This window comes from Trachurus japonicus, chromosome 8 (assembly GCF_045865225.1).
Source record: "Trachurus japonicus isolate A0001 chromosome 8, Traja_1.0".
Lineage (NCBI taxonomy): Eukaryota > Metazoa > Chordata > Actinopteri > Carangiformes > Carangidae > Trachurus > Trachurus japonicus.
In genome coordinates this window covers 20,998,028-21,012,449 of record NC_140914.1, presented here as the reverse complement: position 1 = coordinate 21,012,449, position 14,422 = coordinate 20,998,028, and the positions used below count along the sequence as shown (strand labels likewise).

The 14,422-nt window shown below is 43.9% G+C and overlaps 1 protein-coding gene and 1 long non-coding RNA gene across 2 annotated transcripts; one reads left to right on the top strand and one right to left on the bottom strand.

The window, feature by feature from the left end:
* Nucleotides 1-923: 923 nt before the first annotated feature.
* On the bottom strand, nt 924-14,405 carry recql5 (RecQ helicase-like 5). The gene is made up of 19 exons (XM_085784624.1): nt 14,188-14,405; nt 13,883-14,004; nt 11,808-12,329; nt 10,847-10,943; nt 10,644-10,755; nt 10,383-10,545; nt 10,215-10,297; nt 6,107-6,322; nt 5,869-5,965; nt 4,697-4,733; nt 4,549-4,607; nt 3,970-4,040; nt 3,771-3,864; nt 3,523-3,702; nt 2,744-3,402; nt 2,605-2,650; nt 2,308-2,529; nt 2,121-2,193; nt 924-1,498 (listed from the first exon to the last, which is right to left on the bottom strand). The coding sequence occupies exons 1-19, from the start codon at nt 14,282-14,284 to the stop codon at nt 1,374-1,376; spliced, it is 3,075 nt and encodes a 1,024-aa protein (XP_085640750.1). The 5' UTR covers nt 14,285-14,405; the 3' UTR covers nt 924-1,373.
* LOC146983170 (uncharacterized) lies at nt 7,394-8,947 on the top strand. Its single transcript, XR_015036308.1, has 4 exons — nt 7,394-7,490; nt 7,589-7,636; nt 8,548-8,666; nt 8,759-8,947. It is a non-coding gene; the product is annotated as an uncharacterized LOC146983170 (long non-coding RNA).
* Nucleotides 14,406-14,422: the final 17 nt, after the last annotated feature.

The window sequence follows — 14,422 nt, the reverse complement described above, 5'->3', positions numbered from 1 at the left end:
CCCTTTATCTGACAGCGTCCCCGGCACCGACATCTCCTCCTCCCCTCCCCTCCTCCCTCCTCCCTCCTAGTGCTCTGCTAGTATTTCTTAATTGAGCCACAATGAGGGACGTCTCACACGGAGTCAGTCTCTTCCTGTCCAGCTCGGTCTTTATTGTAAACGTTTCAGAGCAGAGAGAAGACAAACTATGGCTGTTCAGACTCTACAGTCAAGTCTCTGTCCATCAGCGCCTCCAGTCCTCTTCGGGTTGGTTTGTCCTCATGTCTCCAGAGAGCAGCTGTGGCCTCTCACAGTCCTGACAGGCACTAAACATGAATAGGATTTCCCTCATTGGGAATAATACAGCTCACAAAGACAAAGACAAAAAAAAAACAGAAAACATCTCAGCATAAAATCTCTTCGTGCTAAAGCTGAGAGACGAGCTACGACCAATCTGAGCTTAGTTTAAATAAACAAAAACATGTGTCAGTTTTAAATCATACAGTATGTGTGTTTTTTCTGTCCATTCACTTTGCTCTCTGTTCTGCAGTCCAGCAGCCAAAGACAAAATGTGTAGCAGCAATAAAAAACAACATGACAACATAATCAAAATCATCTGGTTTCTGGCAAATATTAAAATACTGTTGCAGTGTTTTTGTACGTTTTACCTCCATTTACTTAAAAGAATGTGTGTACTTCACATTACTGTCAACCACCAGCACCGTGTGTTTCCAGCTGATGATGCTGCTGCTAAGGCTCTATGGATGGTTGAAGTGGTTGTTGTTTTGGCTGGTCCACCACCTTGGTCCAGGCTGAAACACCTCAACCTCAGCTACTCAGTAGATCGTCAAATGGTTTGGTTCAGACAGACGCTCATGGTCCACAGAGGATAAACCACCGTAGCTATTCAGCACTGTATGAAAATCATCTTGCAGAGACTTGAATCATGCTTGACTGCAGGTTTACTGTAAGTGCAGGTTGTAAAATAAAAAACAGGGCAGCACCACAAACGTCCCATCAAGTATGACCATACTGAAGTGATATGAAGTCTGATTGGTGATTTCAAACTGTCTGCTTTGGTCATCAGGAATTTGAAGTGTACACAATTTTCCATGAATTGGCTGACACATAAAGAACACCTGTCATGTTAGAGCTACCTCTGCTCTCCCAGGCTGTTACTGTTCATATTTTTATTGCTTGATTACTGACAAAAACTACAGTAGCAGCAGTAGCAGCTCGCCTGGGGGAGAAAAAAAAAGCAGAACTTCTAGCAGCAAATCAACCATAAATCTGGTCAGCAGGCATCTGTGATGAAGCCTGAGATCATGGAACAAGAGGCACTGACAAAGAGGAAGTGTTTGGCCCTTAAAAAAATGGCTATGTTTCCCTTTCTATCATTCCTTGTTCTCTGTGGTTTTACAGCTTTGTGGTCTTTTAAGGTGCTTCCAGTCTTCTTCGCTCTCACAGCGCTTGACTCCGCTGAAGAACTTCTTGATGAGAGCTTTGGCTTCTGCTTTAACTGTGGGCACAAATACGGACGTTAGAGAAGGATATATTGTTTATAGCAGGGGTGTCAAACTCATTCAGCACAACTGGATGTCAAGTGGGCCTGACCAGTAAAATAACAGCATAATAACCTATAAATAACAAGAACTCTAAATGTTTCCTTTTGTTTTAGTGCAAGTACAAGTACATTATACACTAATAGCACCTTTTTAGCCATCAGTATCGGTATTAGCAGCATTTTTAGATATATTTTAAAGGTACTGTCTGTCTGTTTATCTATTCATTCTGTCTATTGTCGTGTTGTTTGGAATGAATGTATACATGGGCTGCTGGCATCAAGAATTTCCTTCAGGATGAATAAAGTTTATCCAATTCAATTCAATTATGAAGATGTTTACAGTTAATGAATTATCTTTTTACAAAACATCATGAACAAACTGAAGATTTTTGAGATAAATATGCACAATTTCAACAATAGTATCTGTCTCTTCTGTCTTCTATGCAATTTTCACACTTGGCAAATTCATCCTGCTGGCTGGATTGGACCTTCCTTTTCACATGTTTGACACCCCTGGTTTATAGCAATGCAAAGGTGGGATAGTGATTATTATTTTATGGATGTATCCCCTGCTTGCCTTGGCCTTTTCCTCGACTCCTTCCCTCTGCAAGAAGGTGAGACAGGTAGCGAGCGAAGGACTTGAAGAGCTCCTGCAACACCAGAAAACAACCGCTGAGAATTAACCGGCAAACGGGTGCGAACCCGTTCCTTGGTTTCACACTGCTGCTCCTCTGCAGACAGGAAATGATCATCGCCTCTCTCACCTTGGTGGCAAACTTCCCCTGAGTGTAAAACGGGTCCAGGTAGCGGACGACAATGTCGGCCGCCTCCTTCAGCGTCACCGGCTTGGGCGGCTCCTCCATCGGGAGCAGCGCCCTCTCCTGCACGTTGGGGTTGAAGGTCACTCTTCTGGTGCTGCCGCTGGCGGGACGGCTCCGCTTTGCCGTAGGAGACGACTCTCCGTTGGCTTCCGTGTCACCAGTCAGCTGGACGGGATGCATCGTCGTTAAGTTACTGGACAGGAGATGAGTCTTAAAAGTGGAGAGGACACAGACACTTACCTTCTCCATTAGAGCTGGTTTAGCTTCTTCCTCTGCTTTGTTTTGGCTGTGAAGTGTAAAAAGAAAAAAGACAGTTTATAAAAGACAACTCTTCCTGCAAAGTCGTCATAAAATATAGCGTAGTTACTTTGTGGCAGACCTTGTATCCTCTTTTGATGTTTCCAGAACCGGCTCCGGTTCTGAAGTCTCTGTTTTTGTGTTTGTCGTTTTCTCCTCCTCATCATCATCAGTTATAAGTATTACTTCTTTTTGTGTTTCTTCCTGCATCACACTCTGAGTCTCTGATTCCATAGGGCTTCCCTCCACAGCTTCTTCAGCGACAGGCGAGTGCTCCTGCTGGCAGGTGTTCTCCTCGGGGATCACAGTGGTAGTTTGAGGTAAAGTATCATTAAGTTCCTTCAGCATCTCTGGCTCCTCTTGGCTTTTTTCTGTTGTTTGCTTCTTTGTAAAGTACTGGGAAATGTTGCGGGAGCTTTTGGCAGCTTCTGCCAGCTTCTGCTGCTTCTTGCTCATGGCTTTGCCGCCCTTCGTCGGGCTGTTGTTCATGGAGGCGGCGACTGCATTCGCTCTGGCTCTGATGGACGATGTCACGGCCGAAGACGTCTCTGTGTTTGTCTCTTTTATTCTCACCTTGGCAGACGGCTCTCCACAGCCTCCTGAGCTGTCATTGTAAAACCCTCCACTCTCTGACCCTTTGTCAGAAGCAGTGTCCGACATGGAGGACTTCAGCAGTTCACTGGCGGTCTGGAAAGGGTTGGATGAGCCCCTCAGGCCCGCCCCTACCCTCTTACGCTTCATCTGGAGGAATTATGGAAAAACAGATAGAGGTTTTTATCAGAAAGTTAGTTTGCAGCTGCAAGAAACCACAATACCTGCTTCTAAACTAGCTGAAGAACATGTCTACTGAAGAGATCTTACCGAGTAGACTTCAGATGCAGATGTGAACCCCTGCAGCTCCTCAGGAAAGGTTGAAGAAGATGAGGAGGAGGATGGTTCCCCTTTCACTTTAGACTCAACCTCTCTGGATTCACTGCTGCCGTCCGTCTTGTCTCTTTCTCCTCCAGTCGACGGAGGTGCTGATTTCTTCATCTCTGACACCTTCAGAATAAGAGATGTGTCAGGCATTTGTCTTCCTTATAGCAACAGCTGAACGGTCAGGTGGTTACCTTCTTTAGGACGGCGGCTTTGTACAAGTTGGACGACTTGCTGCTCTTGAAGACCTCGTGTTCGAGAGCCACCGCCATGGACAGAGTGTCAGAGCTGAGAGGTAGAAGGACAAAGAACAATGTCAGGTGACGGTGTTCGTTGTCCTTCAGAAAATGAAGTATGTCTAAAGAAAGATGCTTGAAACGTCTGGAGAATTACTTGAATGTGTCTTCTGCCCCCTGGTGGCCATGTAGCGCCTCTTCCAAAAGGCACAGGCAGTGCTCTCTGGCCTAAAATAAGACATTTATTTTCTGAATGATTAAAAATAACAGTGATAAGATAAAATGGTGAGTGTAAATAAAAGATGTTGATGCTGATACATGATGAAGTGATACATGAATGAAAAATCTCCAGTTTTCCATTCAGGACAATACAACAATACAGGTTGATATGTTCACACAATTTACACCAAAGTTCAGATATTCTCAGTAATTACTGTGCATCAGTGTTTTTAAATAGAACAGCAAATATCCTCATTTCAGATACTGAAGCTGAGGACTCTCCCCTCCTCTCTACAAAATGTCATCACTAAGTCTTAGTCTATCATTTTATTCTGATACCATGTCTTCTCCTATGCTGTAGAAGTTCTGTATGTTTACGATAGCGGTGTTGTATCGCTCTGCTGAAATGTCTCTCTTCACATCTCACGACACATGAGTCACTGAATTCCTGTAGACGTGTTAATGAATGGAGCATATATGAGGAATGTGTCTGTGGCGTTCAAGTGCTCCGTTGTACCTTTACAGTGAGCCTGGGGATCCTCTGGCTGCTGGCCTCTCTGAGTGGGCAGCTGGCATCTGCACAGGAGGACAAGTCGCTTAAGTGAAAGTACACGACAGAATGAAGATTCATTCACAATGATGATTTGCTTCTTTATTTATATTACCTGGGGGAACAAAGTCCTCCCTCTGACCGTCAGTTCCCTGAAGAAACACGAGCACAGACAGAGGTCAGCAGTTAGTTGTCGATATTGAAGGAACTTCCAATCAAACACATGCACATCTGATTTGGTGATTATTATTCTTAGTATTATTTAGAGAAGTGACATTGACACAATAAAAGTGAACTTGAACTTGATTGACACACTTCCCCTATCCCTGCTGCATTATGGCTTAGCTCCAGATTCACCATTAACATAACCACTGCTCTACGGCCAAATGAACACAACTAAATGTATCTGTTGCATTTGACACAGACCTCATGTCAGCTTGAGGGACGAGTTTTCAGAGCAGAGCTGAGATTTAAAATGTCTGTCTCTTTCACCTGTCTATCCATACGTTCAGTTTTGTCCAGTCATACTTTATTCAAGACATTTATATTATCATCTTCTAGGCCTGTAAGAGCTGAGTTTTTTTTATTATCCTGGATGTAGCATCAGTCTAATCTGGTAATTCTCTTCAGTGTTAGCAAAGGTCCCATATTAGACACAGTTTGTTGATCCACAACAAGATTGACTTATGGTTTTAAGTAAAAAAAAAAACAACAAAAAACAATTGAACTGTTTTTTTGTTTTGTTTTTTTATCAGAAATGACAGGCCAAAGAGTCAATCAGAAGAGAGGCGGCTCTGAGCCCCTCCTCTGATTGGCTGACTATTTTCTGAGTGAGTTAATATAGAACCTAGACCTGCTTTATAATTGAAATAAACTTTCAACAATACAACACCCTCAATAGTTAATTGTAGTTCTGAGTGAAGTGACACAGTCTCTTAATCGTCCATGACCATCATCACTGCTTTGTTGTTTAAGTTCTGCTCCTATTTATCGTACAGTTCTGACAACATTCCTGTTTTCATTTATCTGTGTTGTAAACTGTTTGGCCAACCTCCACTTGGGCTTGCTGAGGAATAGTTTTCCTTCAGTCTTTTGCCAGTTCCCTGAACATGTGGGAGCGATTTACAATGGGGGCCCCAGCAGCCCCTGCCTTTCTGTTGCCCGCAGCTGGCGAGCAGATGTAGAGACAAACAATGTTGGAGTTGTTTTTCTAGTCCGATTTAGTTCACACTTCTATAAGTGTTACATGGTATCAGTTATATATTAGATCATTACATAATGATTCACCTTCCGTAGGTTCATCTGCTTTTTGAAGAGATCGGAAAACTCCTTTTTTCTATGCATGGTATCATCACTCCCATCACCATCTTCCTCTTCATCGTGCCTACAAGGTGTGACATTGGTGATAGTCAGTAGGTTCAATATTGCTTTATGTGGCTCTGAAATCCACACTGAAGAAGGATAACATCCAAAATGGGACAAAATCAAATCAGCATTTCAGACCAAGTGATTAAATTTGTCCTGCCTCTCAAAGCCGTAGCCCTTCTTTCCTCCTCCGTAAAGACTGGCCTGGAAACCGAAGGGTCCTTTGGGCTTCTCAGCTGCCCCAGTCGTGGTTCTGAGGACGGCCGATTTCTCCAGCTGGGCGCGTACTGCTTTAGGGTTACGGCAGAAGTCGCAGGTGCCGGCGCAATTTGGTGCTTTGTCTCCGAAGAAACTGGAGATGATGGCATGGCGACAACTGTGAGATAGATGAGGAAAAACTGAATATTAGAAACTAAATACATGTAAGGACAGGAAAGTGAGATGCAAGACCATGCAAAGCTGTTTGCATCATAATTTAATTCAAATTGGTCAAGACTGATGATGTTTTTGTGTGCCTCTCCATCATACAGAAGCTGTTTGGAGAGGTTATCTGGTGCATGACTGATCTATTGGATGTTGTGTAACCATGGCACACTGACCACAATCAATGTTTCTATTATGAAATAAGCCAAACAGGGCTGCCTTGTCATTTGACACACAAAAATACAACAGCTTGGCAATCAGAGTTGTAAAAGCTAATAAACAGATCTATTAGCTTTTCATCTTTTGATGTACGGATATGGAGAATGCATTAGAACAAATTAAATCCTAATTAGGGAGGTGATTTTCACTCTTTCATGTTTCCCCACACATTGAGGTTTTTTGGGGTGTGTGCAACATTTTCATTTATAACAGCTCACCTAGTTGCTGTATGTTCTGGTTTTCTTTCTGATCCCTGCTTTACATATGATTGTTTCCACTCTTTCTACAAAAAAGCCTGACGCTCCTTTATCAGAACAAGTATTATGTAACACCGCAACCACAGAGAGAGAGAGAGAGTGTGTGTTTGGGAAGCAGCTCATTAAACGAGCCACTTCAACAACATACTAACTACCTTGCTGGAAATGGAAAGGCTGTCTCCACAGCCATGAAAGAGAGAGGAGCAGCCTCACCAAAAGGAGGTGGGGAAAGACAGAGAGAGGCACACAACAAAGAGTCTGCGAAAGCAACAGTCACTCCCAGGCAGGAGCGTCAGAGAGAAGACAAACTAAAGTCAGGAGCAGAGTGGATAACTACTCTGTATCTGTGTGTGTCACTATCAAAAACAATAACAAAAAGAAGAGAGCAAGCCTGAAGAGCACACTGAAGGAAGAGCAGAAGAGATAAAGAGGACATTTTTTCAAAAAGGAGAACAGAGGAGCAGTGGCTGCCGGGGTTGGTTTGTGTTTATCTCACTTTTTCCACAACTCCACGTGCAGACATCATCTGTACCTGAGGAATTATCCCTCCTAACCCTAATCCCTGATCTCAGGCAGCATCTGAGCACTCTGCCTCCACCTCCTCCTCCTCCTCCGGATGACTTACAGGAGTCAGACACTCAGCAGGTAACTCCTTCAGGAGAGAAATACCATGTTCATCACCGTCTCCTCTTCATCAACTTAGTCTGCTGCTTATGTGTGTTTTTATCTTTTTTTTTTGCCAGTTAGTCTGCTCTTGTCTGAGCTTGGGAAAACAACAAAGACTCTCATAGGTAAGTGCCTCTCACACTGAGCGCGTCTGTGTGTGTTTACGTGTGTGTTTCAGAGACAAAGCACCTGAGAAATACTGCAGGCAAGGGGAAGAATGACGGGAATGCATTTGAAAATACCAACTTGCTGTGTGCAAAACACACGGAGGAAATTTAAACTAGTCTGCTTTAAAATGAGGAGGTGGGGGGCGGCTGCAGTTTCAGAGTTACACTTTGGCAGCTGCACGTCTACGTGGTTTCTCAATGTCTGGATAACATCTGTACATAATAAAAGTTCATTACTAAGCGAGACAGAGAGACTGTGGAAAAGTTTGAGTTGGTGGGTAAACAGGAAACAGAAAAGTCATATTAAAAGGTAAACACACATGAATTGTTTTTCTTCAGATCTTAAGTTTGAAAAAGTAAAGAAAGGAACGCCCACCAAGCACCAACTGTGCAGAAATATCATCTATCAATCAGCATCATGTTGCCACTGTCACTTTCCTTGTGTGGCCTTACAAAAAAAAATGCTTAACGCCCTAAACCACTAGTAGCACCCTCTGTGTCATTACCCTGGTAAACATACTCACTCTCTCACACACACAAACTGGAATGGAAACATTGCATTGCTTTACATCAGTTCACCCCGAGGCAGTAAAACCCCAGCGTTCCTGTCATCGTAATCCTCCCACTTTCTCTCACAAAAGCACAATTATGTAGAGACGGTTAGTCAGCAAAACGTATTCATGTTCATAAAGAGCAGAAATGATGTGCTGGTGTCACCTCGCCCACTCAGGGCATCAGTGACGAGCAAACAGGAGGTTATATCCTGATGACACTGAACGCTGGTAAATAAATGAGATACTGTGTAAACCATATTCACGCCTGACCTTAACAGTGTAAACACAACCACCCTGTCCCTGCTGCGTCACGAGGATGGATCCCAAGGAAGAGACGCTGAACCTTTTGAACAGGATATGGGTAAAGCTGCAGGGTCTGCCCAAAGCCAACGCTATAGAGGTGGGAGCTTTCTCCGTCCTGCTGACCTTCATCTGTGAGTGTCCGCTCCCTGTCGTAACTGACTCCCTTGTGTTACTTATTTAAGACTGAACTGGTCACGATACTGTCGATTTTTCTCTCCCGCAGTGGTGGTCCTGCTCATGATGGTGCTGAGCTGCCTGACCTGCTGCTGCTGCTGTCGTAAGACCAGGATGAAGGGATCAAACATCTGAGCGAATGTGCTGCGCAAACAAGGAATTATTATAATCATTTATAATCGAGCATCCAAGCGCAGGAGATGGTGCAGGTACACCAAAATAAATAAAAAAAACACAACTCTGCAGCCCTCTGGAGCACAGTGAAACCTGTGGAGTCCTATCGAATCCTATTGAGAGCCATGGTCATGTAATTTATAGGTAAATATTCAAGCTTCATACTGGGTGTGTTCAGTGGTGCTGAAGAGGTCCCAACCCTTGTTCAACAAAGCACCTGTCAAACACAGAGGGACGTCCTGACTGACTGCCAAAGACACACCTGCCAAAGCTGCCAGATATTCAGGAGAATCGACATTCCATGGAGCATCCCTGAGCAACAACAGGGCAACAACAGTGGCTCTGATCTGAGGAAAAGGCAGGGCCAACCACCAAATGCAACTTTAATAATGGTGATGAAAAAATACGAGGAATATAAATAGGAAATTTATTTACCAAAAAATAATAATAATGGAGCGGGTTGTACAGTGAGATCTGAAGAAAGAGGCCAAATGTGTTTGTTAATGTTTCCCTAAACCCGACTATGTGTCATTGTAAAGGTATGAGAGTTGGCAGCCACTTGGGAGTTCAGTAAGATCGACCAATGAAAAGGAAGCTGAAGCTGCTCCTTGGCACACTCAATGCAACAAAGCATAAAGAGAGATCAAGTCTGCCCTCTGCTGGACATTAACGTGTACATGTGTATAATGTACAATGTATAAAACTGCATGTTGTAGTTAAAGCAGAAGTAAGTGATATATTTGTGTTAATATAAGTCTTAAATAGTTATATCTTCCGACAGCAATCACTTACATAGAGTGTTTGGTCTGAAACACGGGTCTGTCAGTCACTCTGCTCTGCTCTGAGCCGAAGAGAAAACATTTATCGTATCCTACAGTTTTTATCCAATGAGGAGAGGGAACGGCATGCAGGGCTGTGTGTGCAGCCAAGGGACGCCGTGAATGTGGCGACGTAGGGACGAGGACTGTTATGGTGCGTTCAAGGAAACTCGTATTTTTCCGACCGTGAAGTCGTACCAGTTCGATCTGGTACGAGTTCACCAGTCGGAAGTTACGAGTGGCCGTTATAGTGACTTTCACCGGTAAAACAGGTCGGAAAAACACGAGTGGGTTGCCTGGGACGCTACAAAGTCGTAAGTTGTGACTTGAAGCTGTAATTTACGATTTCAAAAGCCTGCCTGGAACGCAGCATTAGCGAAAACGACCGGACCACTTACTTCTGCTTTAAGCAAAGTGATTATGTAATGGTGCTTTGATATTACATTTATTGTCCTTCTTACTTTGATTTTTAAGAAATAAACACACATTGTGAGCACTGATTTCTCCACTCACCCTTCTTTCTCACAGTATGACACCATGGCCTCAAAGTCTGTAATGGCTGCTTTGTCCGACTCCTTTGCGCTGCCGCGTTTCTCCTGCGAACGATTTGTTCAGAGATGGTCACACACCGCGACGTTAATCTGATTCCTTACACTTAGACCGCCCTGTTGCTGAGCTGACCTGTCTGCGGCCGACTTCCTTGCGGATGAGGAAGTTAATTTGCTCCTTGTCTTTTCGGGAGTAGTAAGTGCGGCATGAGGAGGGCAGCCCGTCTCTCCCCGCTCGTCCCGACTCTTGGTAGTAACTGGCCAGAGACTTTGCGAGGTTCCAGTGAGCTACAAACCTGCAGGATGAGCAGAAACATCAGCACATACAAATTTACATATTCTATCTAGTATATGGAGAAACTAATACAGCAAAAAAAAAACCTCACCGCCTCACCTGACATTGGCTTTGTCTACACCCATACCAAAGCTGATGGTGGCTACAATTACCAACACCTTCCCCTCCATCCACTCATTCTGAACCTCTGTGCGATCTCCTGCTTTCAGACCTGCGTTAGCACAAGTCAAACACATCAGCTGCGGTCCTGCTGCTTTCCATTCCCACACCGAACCTACACATCAAGAGGAAAACACTCCTACCTGCATGATAGGGCTTGGACAAGACTCCAAGTTTGGTCAGCTGGTGGGCCACCGTCTCACAGCCCTCCCTCGTCCGACAGTAAACAATCCCACAGCCCTGTTCACAAATACACAACCAGCATTTTTAGAGCAAACACAATCAGTCAAAACATATCACCATATTCAGTATCAGACAAGACTTCATGTAACAAGCCCCAGCCGAGCCATTCAAGGTAAAAGTTTCATTGTCTGGTTATAAAATATTCTGCCTTCATTTGAGAGCGCTCAGGGCTGAGAACTTGCCTAAAGTGAGGCGTGACATCTGTCACAGTTACGCATTGGAGAAGCCTCAGATTTGACATGCAGAGCTATGTTAAAATCCTTCACGTTAAATTGCTCCTGTTTTCAAGAAAACAGTCCCCACAGGGTTGTTGTGAAGATGCCTAGTGTTTATCCTGGGATGAAAAGATTCAAAGAGCTGAGGATTGATTTGGGTGCAATGGGAACTGTACCATTATCAAACCGTTCCACCTCCACTGTTATTCCATCACTAGTTGCAGAGATATTACATCCAAGTCTTTCCAAGTTTTTCTTTTAAAAATCTTATTCCTTTCTTATTATCATAATTACTTTACTTTTGCTCCTATGTAGGATTCTGTTCGGGACAGGACAGTATCATCCAGAAACCAAACTGAAGTCAATCATTGTATGTCTCTGTTTCATTTTGCTTTATCCCACAGTCTTTATCTTATTCTCCTTGCCCATGGAAGTACTAACAGATAAAACAGAGAAATGCTCCGTCTAACTACAGTGATTATTTTTGTGTCTTTCTTTCTCTTTTCAAATGAGCTGCTCCAACACGACATGAGTGTAGCTGTTTAAAAATAGAAACACAGATGAGTGACGGCTAAGCAGATGTGATCTATTATTTAAGGATGGAGCAGCAGAGCCACAGCATCCACACAGAGCCCAGTCCACTCACCTGTCCAGCAGAGCCGCTGCCCAGTGCCAGGGCCTTCTGAATAAAGGCATGGAGGTGTACATAGGGGTTGGGGAGCAGCTCCATGAAAATCACATCATAGTGCAAGTTACTGCGAAACACAGGTGTAACAAAAGACAGAGGCGAGCGCAGCCTGAGGGACTGAACAATGTCCTCTTGTACATTCTTGGGCGCTGTGGCTGTCAGGGCCAAGCAGGGGACTCCAGCCATGCGAGCACGCAGCTCGCCCAGTTTGAGGTAGTCCGGTCTGAAATCGTGACCCCACTGAGAGACGCAATGAGCCTCATCCACAGCCAGGTAGGACACCAGGCCGCGGGAGCACAGGCCCGTCAGGCACGGTTGAAACGAGGGAGAGGCCACCATCTCCGGAGTGATGTAGAGCAGCTTCAGCTTCGGGCTGCTGCTCTCCAGGTCGGTCAGGATCAAACGACGCTCGCCGACTGGAAGCTTGGAGTTGATGGAGCAGGCAGGGATGTTCAGAGCCGTCAGGTGCTGCACTTGGTCCTGAGAGAAAACACAAGTAGTGAGCAACAAGAAAGAAAAAAGGACCACATGGAACAACGTCCATTTGTCCTAAAATGTGGTTAAATCTTCATCTAAGTTACAGTTACACAATCTATTTTAACTAATAACACATATAATTGTATTGCTCTTGTCTATAGCCTACTACATAGATTAAACTGTCAACATTACACTGTAGAAAAACTATGTGAAACCCTTGGATACTGCCATCAACAAAAAGCTAACTGGGGTTTGAAAACAATGAGACAAGACTGGAGATGGAAGTTAGATACTTTGCAAATCACAAGAAACCTGATGAAAATAATTCCTCTCAAGACAAAGATCTCCGAAGAGTGTAAGGGTGACAGCAGTCATCTCAGACAACCTGTTTGTACTGCAACTGGAGTTGATGTAGTTCTGTGGCTACACTTCCTAAAAGCTGAAACCCTGCTAATATGACTCCAGAACCACAATGCAGAGTAATCAATAGCACATGAAAGAACCACAGAGTAATAACAGGTTCATAGGACTCATCGGAGCAGGTTGGTGTCTGTGTTCATGAGTCTACCATATTTAAATCTGATCCTGGTGTAGAGTTACATGGAGCATGATTTCCATATTGGGACACTGCGGAGGAAGCTGCTCCCCAGAAACATATATGATCTCTGTGCCTGAAGTCTGCAGCTTGACACGCTGCAACACTACTAGTAATAATACTTAGTGAACACGAACATGAATTAAAGCTGAATGCAGCACTACACAACACATATGGAAGGAGCATCATGACATCATCACAGGGAAAGTAACTAACCCTGTTTTTTCAAGATACATTACAAGATAATGGTGATAAAGGTGTCTGTCCACCACATTGAAGCAAGAAGTTGGGTGATATAGCAGGACAACTACCACAAAGCTCACACTGGTTGTTTAAACAGTGTTTAATGCCAGAGTTCACTTACTCTTTCTACCAGAAGTGTGAATGTTTGTGTGACATTATCTCAGGGGCAGTATTTGTTTAAGTGTCTTAGGTTAACCTCAGATCCCATTTGAAGGGATAGTTCAACATTTTGGTAAATTCACCTATTGCTATAATCCTTATAGTCATAGGGAGTAGGTTCATTACCTTTCTCGTAATGTTACATTATTATTTCATAGCATGGTGAAAGTGCAGGTCACAACTTCTCCGCGAGACATTTTGGAGTTGTTGGATTCATTGTGTAGGCTATTTGATGAGTTTTGAAGGACATAGGACCTGTACTGTTCACCTCCATTGTGTTTGCTAAGCAGCTCACATCTGTGCCCTGCAGATCTCAAAACAACATGCACCTACGATTAAAGGTAACGAACCCAACCCTATGACTATAGGGATTATGGCAATAGGCAAATTTGCCAAAATGTTGAACTATCCCTTTAATGGCCAATCAGTTCATTCAACCAGCTCATTCCCAGAGGGTCACACACTCTTTTCTTGCCAGTGTAACTCAGACTGCTCCCTTGCAGTGTCTCACGGGTTTGTATTGAAGTGACTGGTCCGGGGACAGAGACCAGAGACTGACCTGGATGAGGGCGATGAGTGGGGAGATAACCAGCGTGATCCCCTCAGCCAGCACTGCAGGCAGCTGGTAGCAGAGGGACTTCCCTGCTCCAGTGGGCATACACACAAACACGTCCTTGTCACCTGCAACACACACACAAAACACCAACGACTCACACATTACGGCCTCCATGGTAACCAAAGCAAAAACAATTCCAACATGTTGTTGAGTTTCCTTGTTGCTGTTAGCAAGTTTAAGCAACTAACTAGCTCAGAGCTACAGAGACGAAGGTAAAGCGCAGATAAATGAGCGGCTGACTGACTCACCTCTGAGGACTGCTTTGACAACATCTTCCTGTATTTTAGTCCTGAAGCTGTCGAACCCAAAGTGGGTTTTTAAAGCCTGTTTTAAACTTGTTGTCATCGTCTTTCTGTCAAATTACCCTTTCTGGAGTCGTCGCACACCGATGACATCATCGTCTTAGTCGTAAAATATTTTTCAAATGAAAATGAAAGTAAAAACAAAACAAAACAAAACACACACACAAAAAACAAAAACAAA

Excerpts from the sequence above, each read along its gene's own strand:
- recql5 (XM_085784624.1), bottom strand. The coding sequence starts at position 14,284 with ATGACAACAAGTTTAAAACAGGCTTTAAAAACCCACTTTGGGTTCGAC. Across the intron at positions 10,546-10,643 it reads GTAGACAAAGCCAATGTCAG|GTTTGTAGCTCACTGGAACC; the intron begins GTGAGGCGGTGA and ends CTCATCCTGCAG. Across the intron at positions 2,651-2,743 it reads ACATCAAAAGAGGATACAAG|CCAAAACAAAGCAGAGGAAG; the intron begins GTCTGCCACAAA and ends TACACTTCACAG.